Below are 9,290 nucleotides of genomic sequence, written 5' to 3'. Positions count from 1 at the left end.
GAACAACTCGACCATGGTGACCGGTTCCACCCAGGAGCACATGGCGGAGACCACGGGGTCAAAGTCTTCTTCGAGCTCAGCCAAGATGTGGGAGACGATGTCCTCCTCGTCCACCTTCTTCCCTACAGCGATCAGCTCGTCGTAGAGGGACCCGATCTTCCCGAGTTGCCCTTCTACAGATTGGCGAGGGGCGATCCCGACATTGGTGGTGTGAGCACGGGTGTGAGAGGCAACCATCCCCTCCACCGTGTTCCAAAGCTCTGCCGAGGTGTGGCATGATGCAACCTGGATAGCCATCTCACGAGGAAATGTTGTCAGAAGATAGGAGAAGACTTGATGGTCTTGCACATACTAGGCTTGGAAGTCGGGATTCGGCGCCTTCGTCGTGGTCTTGCCATCAGAAGAGGCCACCTCAATTTTCATGGGCGGTGCCGGTTGGTCGACATCGCGGTACTTCGCCATCTGCGGTCCCCAGGTGGCAGAGAGCACGGACACCCGCCACAGCGCTTGATTGCCCTTGGTCAGCTTCTCGGTGACGGCGTGAACAAATGGAGAGGAGGGGAAGGAAGTTGAAGACGTCGCCATGGATGAAGTCGAGGATTGCTCGGATATCATATAAGAAAAGAGGCATGAAAGCGTATACAATCTCTGCAGGGACGTGTCCGTGTTATATAGCAGGAAAAGAATTACAATTGACGCATGTTATTACTAGGCTTTGCTCTACTCCAAGCTATACATGGATAAGATCAACCCTTAGCTAGCAACCTGCTACATACATATTACATGCACGCACATAGTACAACCGTGACAACATGTCACGTAGCACCAACCTATACAATTTCACGAGCCTATCATCTAACCGTGCCGCCACGCCTCCGCCTGCTAGTCTGTATCAGCGGTGCTCCCTGACCCATGACGAGCACAAACGTGAACAATTGCAATCGTGCAAGCAAGCAAGCAAGATTTGATGGGTTTTCCTCACCGGATCGAAGAAGACGAGCGTTGCTGGAAGAAAGAAACATCTTGTGGTGCGCCTCTAGTGCGAGCCACAGCCACTGTTTCAGGAGGGTACGTGGCCGATACGCATTGCTCGAGCAATCTACTTTCCTCTCCACACTCCACACTGCGGTTGCTCGTCATGTGGTCGTAGCAGTGGACCCGACGCATTGACCTGGCTAAGCCACCTCCAACGCCCACAGCGACCGAGCGAACCATATACCAGTACCACCACCCCGTTCTAGAAGCACGCCATTAATCTCCCACGCGGCGTGCCAACTATATAAACCCCAACCTATTTTCCATCAATGTAGCCCTCCGACACTACGCCACAATGACAAGCGGGACCCGGAGAGCAGAAGCGCCATCTGGCCCACAGCGCAGCGAGGGTCAAACACCACAGTGTCAATGCTAAAATAATGCCATTTCGTACACGGAACCTTTCCGTATGAGAGCGCGCAGAGACAGAGAGAAAGCGGGTCAGCTCAACTGCCAACCAGACACCCTACGCAAAACCCCACCACCTGCTGACACTAGGCCCCACCCGCTGTCCCCTTCCCCCGTCTCCAGGCTCCAGCAATCGCCTCGTCATAAGAGAAAAAGGCAGCGCCAATGGCATCTGGTGCTGCCCACCTAGTAGTGCTGGCCTCGTGTGCCTCCACCACTCGCCACCTCGTCGCCTCCGCCCCCGCCTCGCCATGCCCGCCGGCGTGCTGGCCGCAGTGCGGTGGTCCACCGCCTGCTCGGCGCTGCTCAACGCCGCTGCCGCGTCCACCGGCGCGGCCGTCGCCGCCCTCGCGCTCCGGGGCCGCTGCGGGGGCGCGCTCGGCCCCGCAGCCGCCGCCGCGTCCGCGGCCTCCGCGGCGAGGCTCCTCGCGTCCGCCGTGGCCGGGTTCGCGCAGGGCCTGGCGGCGAGCGCGATCGCCGCCGGCGCCATCGGGGCGCACGTCGACAGCGACCGCGACCTCAGGCATCTCTCGCGGGTAAGCTGCCCAGAGCAATGCGGCCTTGCCCTCGAGCTAGTTACAGCTCGGTTACAAACCAATCAATGCTGAAATCGTGAAAAAACAATACTATTATGGAAAAATGGATTTTGGGAGCTGCTTTATTTGTAACTCAATGGTAATAACAGTAACAATGTCATGTTCACGGCCATATTCTGGTCCAGTGCTTCTCGAAAAGGCAAGAGTTTTTTTTTCTTTGCAGGAAATAGAATTACCTGATTAGTTTGTCTCAACTCACTTAGCTAAGCTAGAACTGCACTGCCACAGACCGACAGTATGAGAAACTGTCACAATATGTAGCCAAATTGGGAGGGTGCCATGGTCAAAATAGGTGATCTTGTTGGATCCGGCTGGGTCAATCGCGGCCGGCTTTAACATTTCAACATGTTTGGTTCATAGCTGAAATTTGCAACAAGTTTTCTGCTAAACTATGGCAAAGCCATTACAAATGTGGCGAAGAAATTGGTTGTTCAGACCTGTGGGAGTGGAACAATCAGTAGCCATACACATCCGCCACACCCAAACATTACTTTATTCTGTCAGCTAGGATATCATAGAACATGCTGACTACTGCGATCATTCACTTTTCCTCTGTAGAACATAGTATCAACGCAACCAAGTCCGTTAAATATCTTACCCACCACGACACAATGAAAGTGAATATGTAGCTATTTTTAGCTTCCTTTTACTAATTCTTGGTAATGTTAGTTTCATTGATTTATTTGGCTCATGGCACCACTTCCTTTAAAGAAGTGATGTATTGTTGATGGCTACTGCCTCGAAGTGTTAGTGTTAATAACATGATTCATATCCTACTTGGTTTGTAGATGTTCCATAATAGCATTCTGAACCATGACATCACTTACTATTATTTTGTGGACAGCTACGATACAATAGATGGCTTTGGTGGGCAAGGTTTGGGATGGTAATTACAGTGCTCCAATTTGTGCTGGCACTTTATTTGATGTGTATTATTGTAAAGGATTTCTCATCTGGGAAGTCATTGAAGGAGTGTTTTTCAGGTACATTCAGATTTACTGAATTTGTCTGAAGTACAAAGAACTTCTTTATCTAATCTATCCTTGTTCTTTGTGATTAAATTATCTGTATCGTCGAAGACATGTACTGATATATAAAAATGCAGTCTTAAATCATTTAGTTTGTTAGGTGCAGGGTTTTGGGAATTCCTGTGTTACAATTCTACTTTATAATTACTGAGTTATGTTCTGTGAATTTTACCAGGACACGACAAGGACGTCAATGACTGGAAGAACATCTTGTTAATGATTTTTCTTGTTGTCATGTGGGTGGGAACAATAGTCCAGTGTGCCACAGGTTCTGATGTACTAAGATGGAGGTCCTTTTATGCAACCCATGATATTGCATGGAGGGCTCACTATAGGGAGGTGTTTGATCATGGCTTTCGTGAGGTTTTATGTTGTCTAGGACGGGTGAAGTACTCGTATGTCCCTGGTGCTGAGTGCTATGTTATTTCTGTTGATATTTGGTCAATCTTAGCAACGTTGTCCTTCACCTTGCCAGGAGTGTACTGGAAGATGACGATATATGTGTCGTGGCAAAACTGTTGGGAGATATTATGGCTTATCGTGCATCTGGGACTGGTCATCTTGAGCTCATAGCCGGTTGGTTTTCTATTTACCTTCTCATTCAAAGCACGGTTCTGTTCGATGTTGGTGATTAATTATGTGTTTATCTGTGCTTTGACGTTGTGGTTTCCTGATACTTCTGTTTAGCACCATTATAATTTAGCACTAATATCTGTGACAAATGATTTTTTTTTCCAGGGTTTTCATTGTTGCAGAAATCCAAGATGTCGACAGTTCTTCCAAGAGAGCAAGTGGAAGCTCCTCCTGATCTCATCCAAGAGGCTATTCTGTTTCATCCATTTGCTGAAGCTGCCTATACAGTTACTTTCTGCATCCTTCACTTGGTCCCATTTCCAGTGTTTTATGTTATATTGTTGACATATTTTTCCTTGTAGGGTCCGCTACTTGATTTTGGGAGGAATCCTCTTATGTTTCCCTGTGTTTGGCTCAATAGGCAAGGTATTTTAACTCCATGGACTCGTGCTAGGTAAATATTCTAGGTCTTTCTAAATGGATTTGCAATCAATCATCAGATCATTGTTTGTAGTTTAAAAAGGATTATTGTTTGTAGAATTAATATTATACAACTGCTTCTGCCATCTTTAACATTTGGGTCATTCACGCCTGCTCAGTTTGGTACTTTGGTGTCCGTTCATTCTTGAGGCCACAAAAACATCAAATAGTGTTACTTGATCGAGGCCTCAGTGGGGTTCATACGAGTTGGTGCATTTTAGTCCACTATATATTGGTTCCATTCTTAGAAATGTCTGCTCTGGATCTGAAGCTAATAGCTCCCTTCAGTCATTTGCATCATTTAATTTGATAACTACATTTTCATCCAGCCGCAGTCTCTTAAACATGGCATCTTGTGGTTTCTCTCTTGAGTTCAAAAGTAAAGTTTGCAGGATAAACAAATTTCGTTTGCAAATTGAGTTTTTTTTATGAGATATCTTTTTTTCTCTGTTGCATGATGCATAATCAGCTTACAGAACTTTACTTCCTTAGACGACCAATCCTTGAAGGAGATAATTGGTGGAGAGGGCATGCAGCGGCTTTCCTAAAGTATGTCAATGTGCCCCCAGAAGTTCTTCGGAAAGGGCGTGTTAGCCAGGTAAATCGGCACATCCACTGGATCAACTTTACAGTTATTTTGTGACAAATCTAAGTTCTTTTCTCTTCTTCTTGCAGACAAAACGTGAGGCTGCCTACTTTGTTATTGTCTTACATAACTTGAGAACAATAGTCATTGCCATTCGTGGAACTGAGACTCCAGAAGATGTTATAACCGATGGCTTGTGTAGGGAATGCTCTCTTACCATGGATGACTTGGATGGGCTGATCAAGTAACTAACTCTATCTGCATTAGCCTTATCTGTCATACTGAAATTTATCCAGAGTGAACTAAAGTTCCCTTTTGAAATTAGGCTCGTATGTCAAAGAATTGTCTGATCCATATCATCACATATTTACTGAATAGCTGCTTTTGCTGGTTGGATGGTCCTGTGGCCAGTGCTTCATCAGGGCGATTATGTACACCTTTTTCCTCTGGGTTATCAGAAGAGCATAAACTCGTTCGTTTTCCTGTACGGGTTCGGTTGTTAGCAGTAGGTGGCAAACGGTACTCAAAGACTTAAGTAGGAACTTTGTTCTGTTTGTCTTCTGGCAGTAGAGCCTGGGGTTTTTACCTTGTATAAGGAACTAAAATGAAACTATCGGAATTCTCCACCACTAGTAGGCTGCCATGATTGAACCTGGAGGTTTTTCTCATTCACCTAGCGTAAATGGTTATCTGAACTCAATTATCAATTGACTCATTTACCTCGTAAATGATTTGATCTGTTGTCTTCTGGTAATAGAGTCTGGGAGTTTACCCTCGTATGAGAAACTAAAAAGGAACTATTTGGAACTCTCCACCCCTAGTAGGCTGCCATGAGTGAATCTGTAGGATTTTCTCATTCACCTAGTGTTTGTCAATGGTCACTCTGAACTCAATTATGAATTTGACTCTTAATTTACCTTATAAATGATTTGTTATATTGCAGTTCTGATCAGTTGCCCCCTCAAGTGAAGGAGGCTGTCCTCTCGTCTTTTCCACACTATGGGCATGCAGGAATTATTGAATCGGCTCGAGAATTGTACACAAAGCTTGAAGGGCAGTCCATTCATCAAGGTTAACATGGAACTAAATGTAGATTTATCTTCTATGCACACACATACTCACTGTGTTCTTAGAAACTAGCACAGTGCAATACAGCAGAGCCTCGTATGCCCATAAAAGAAAAGAACACTTCAACCGCTGCAATAAATAACTTGTCTTTTATATTAACCGCTAGCATGGAACCGCCTGCAGATAAGTCAGAGCTGATGACAGCTGGGTTCTTATCTTCGCTGCTTGGAGCTGGATGTGAGTGTGATGGATACAATATTGAAATTGTTGGACATTCTTTAGGAGGTGCTGTAGCTGCACTTCTTGGTATTATGGTAAGTTAGCTTATATTTGCATGGAATTTATGTCATGCATTTGATTTGTTGATTTGTTATTCAGTCAGAGCTTGATTGGTTATTATTTTGTTTTATAAAAAACACTTTGCGTCTCGACGCACTAATACAAAAGACTGTAATATGTAATGTACAAACCTAAGACTAGGCCAAAAACCCAGACCACACGCACAAGACTGTGCTCCTAGTTATTGCATTGTTGGCAGCGTCGTGTATAACCCAGTCTCACCAGACGAAGCCCACATACGCGCATCTGACTCAATCCATGCATGAGCAGCTGCACAACAGACTTTTCCCCCTCAAAAACACAAGTGATGTGTCGTGTTGCGGCCGAACTATTTTGGGTGTCACTCTTTTCATAAATGTGGGTACATGCCCATGAGGCACCAAATCATACCACTTCTATGTTCTTGCAATTGTTAACTGTTGAGTTCACCCTAAATTTATTTTTGACATATTCATGTTTGACAATTAGCCAGTGTTATTATATGCAGCTATATAAACAGTTTCCAAAATTACATGTCTTTACTTATGGAGCTGCACCCTGTGTGGATTTCGTGATAGCAGATGCATGCTCACAGTTTGTCACCAGGTGAACTTCAAATTTCTGTACCAGTGAACTTATTGTACATATATTATTTTTTATTACTGGCAAGTGACAACAGCATTTGATTTTCTGATTAGCTATCTGTTACTTGCAGCATTGTCCACAACGATGAATTTTCCTCGAGATTATCCATGAATTCGGTAATTCGATTACGTGGTGCTGCTATCAAAGCTTTATCAAAGGATACTTCGCCAAATTCTACTAAAGTTGGCAAACTAGTGAGTGGCTTCACGAGCAATAAAAGGCATGATGAACAACACGCTGTGGTTCGATGTGCTTCTTCTGGTGCTCTTCAGACAGTCAGCGATGCAAAGCAAAGTAATGGTCAAATCCATGGAAAGAGTGTAATGCATACAGTTAGAGGTGGTGTGTTCCTCTTTGGTCAAGCAATATCTTGCTTGGTAAATACTCCCAAACATAGAATTAGCTCCACTGCGGCAATTAACTATGAGTTGGGACGATCTAGAACAACATTAACCTATAATGGTGAAAAATTGACTGTTGCTTCGCGTGGTGTTCTGGATGATGCACCTTCTGGAGAACCTAGTTATGCATACAGAGATGACAAGTTTTCACAAGCTGGCTTGGATGAATCCGGAAGTAGTTACAGGTTACCTCATTCAAATAATGGTACTGAGCTCTCATCTGCTCCGGATCACACGTGTACAATAAGTTTATCTGAAGGGCAGTCGCCAGATGTGTACCTCCCTGGCCTCATTATTCATATCGTTCCCATAAAGAATGGTACTTCTCCATTGCCGAAGACACTTGTGACTCGTCACAAGAACAAGAGTTATAAAGCATTTATAGCGAATCGGCGGGATTTTATGGACCTTGTTGTGACCCCTCGCATGTTCCTTGATCATCTCCCGTGGAGGTATATCCTCAGAAACTCTCTTTGTGGAATTTATTAGATCAAAACTCTAGTACTATACCCGTGTGGAAAGTTCATTGGGTTTAAGAGTTTTATTTCTTCGCTGTTCCAACTTGGAATGAATGCTGCTGAGCTTAACCCATTCTAGATTAATTGGATTGAAATTACACAGGTCTAGATCAAAGTAAAAACGTTTAACAAATCCTTGTTTGTTAATTACTATGCTTTGGTAGTTCAGAGGTTTTTTGTGTGACAAAGATAACCACAGCATTGTTCACTGGTGTGTTTTCTTAAATTATATAGTTGATCTACTGCTTTGTAGGTGTCACCATGCCATGCAAAGGGTTATAGAAACACGGAAACGGAACCAGCCCATTCTCAATTCATCCAGTGGAGAGGATTCTGTCTAACTGAATATGTTAGGCTGGTACAAATGTATCATTATCCAGCTTGGCCTCTTCCTTCTGTACAAATGTATCATTATCCAACTTGACCCCTCACATGTTCCTTGATCATCTCCCGCGGAGGTATGTCCTCAAAATCTCTATATACAGGGAATAAAACTTTATTATGGCAAAACTCTAGTACTCTACTCATGTGGAAAGTTCATTAGGGTTAAGAGCTATATTTGATTGCTGTTCCAAATGAACAATGAGTGCAGAGCTTCACCTATTCTAGATTAATTGGATTGAGATTACACTAGATCTAAGTATAAATGTCTAACAAAAATTCCTGTTGGTTAACTACTATGCTTCCGTAATTCGTAATTTTTTCCGTGACAAGGATAACTACAACGTTGTTCCCTATTTGCTTTGCAGGTGTCACTATGCCATGCAAAGGGTTATAGAAACACAGAAACGGAACCGGCCCATTCGCAATTCATCCACCGGAGAGGATTCTGTCTAACTGAAACCTGTTAGGCTGGTACACATGTATCACTATTCAGCTTGCCTTCTTCCTTCTGTACATATACAACTTAGGGAGCTATGATCATGCGCTCTTCACATGCATAAGTTAGGAAGCTGTAGAAGAAGCAAGGGTCCCAAACGAGCCTTGGGTCCATCCTGAAGAACGCTACTTGACCTCAGCATTGTTGTATTCAGCTTTCCTGATAGCTCGGGCGCGCCGCTCTTAGATATACAATTGGTCAACGGAGACCGGCTTCATTATTTATGACCAACTTGTACTACTGAATTAAAGCCTCTGGTGTCAACTTTTGCTTCGAGCAGTGTTGTAACCTTGACACCAGCACATGTATGTTTCGCCTGTAAAATCTGAACTGCCATGAATTTGCGGATGGAAAATGATAGAAATCCAAGTTACTATTCTATTCTCTCTGACAAAGTTAAAACTTAACACTGTAAATGTGTCAGCTGGGTCTACACTTTCATGGATCACCATCGTGCTTACTGAATATGTGGAGAAGTGGTGTTCTGAACTGTGGAATTTCCTCTTTTTTTCTGTTGTTGCTCGTATTGCACTTGCCTTGTTTTGCATATCATATCAATCCCCAAGTGGCACCACAGAGTACATTTACGGCGCACGTTGACTTTGTTTGGCGATGCGACAAGGTGACCTCTGGACCAGCCGCATGCGCATATGATTGAAGCTCAACGTCCCCGGCTGACAAATATTATGGGAAGCTCCGGGTGAATCAGTAGAAAGGTCTTCTCGCTCACTCTCATCCACTTGTGGAGTTGTGG

General features: G+C 44.2%; 1 protein-coding gene across 1 annotated transcript; it reads left to right on the top strand.

The window, feature by feature from the left end:
* The first annotated feature begins 1,854 nt into the window (after positions 1 to 1,854).
* Positions 1,855 to 8,920, top strand: LOC119277850. Its single transcript, XM_037559181.1, has 14 exons — positions 1,855 to 1,979; positions 2,884 to 3,022; positions 3,243 to 3,462; positions 3,543 to 3,643; positions 3,806 to 3,927; positions 4,003 to 4,094; positions 4,613 to 4,718; positions 4,796 to 4,950; positions 5,650 to 5,777; positions 5,958 to 6,088; positions 6,601 to 6,698; positions 6,808 to 7,590; positions 7,910 to 8,114; positions 8,406 to 8,920. Exons 2-13 carry the CDS (start codon positions 2,923 to 2,925, stop codon positions 7,995 to 7,997), a joined length of 2,124 nt encoding a protein of 707 aa, XP_037415078.1. The 5' UTR covers positions 1,855 to 1,979; positions 2,884 to 2,922; the 3' UTR covers positions 7,998 to 8,114; positions 8,406 to 8,920.
* The last annotated feature ends 370 nt before the right edge of the window (positions 8,921 to 9,290 follow it).

Source organism: Triticum dicoccoides, chromosome 3B, assembly GCF_002162155.2.
Source record: "Triticum dicoccoides isolate Atlit2015 ecotype Zavitan chromosome 3B, WEW_v2.0, whole genome shotgun sequence".
Lineage (NCBI taxonomy): Eukaryota > Viridiplantae > Streptophyta > Magnoliopsida > Poales > Poaceae > Triticum > Triticum dicoccoides.
Note: the sequence above shows the minus strand (reverse complement) of the source record. Positions and strands in the feature narration are given on the sequence as shown.

What these genes read in the sequence shown, in the direction of transcription:
- LOC119277850 (XM_037559181.1), top strand. Translation starts at nt 2,923, where the DNA reads ATGGTAATTACAGTGCTCCAATTTGTGCTGGCACTTTATTTGATGTGT. An exon ending in TCATCTTGAGCTCATAGCCG is followed by an intron (nt 3,644 to 3,805) that starts GTTGGTTTTCTA and finishes TTTTTTTTCCAG; the next exon opens with GGTTTTCATTGTTGCAGAAA. An exon ending in TGCTCACAGTTTGTCACCAG is followed by an intron (nt 6,699 to 6,807) that starts GTGAACTTCAAA and finishes TGTTACTTGCAG; the next exon opens with CATTGTCCACAACGATGAAT.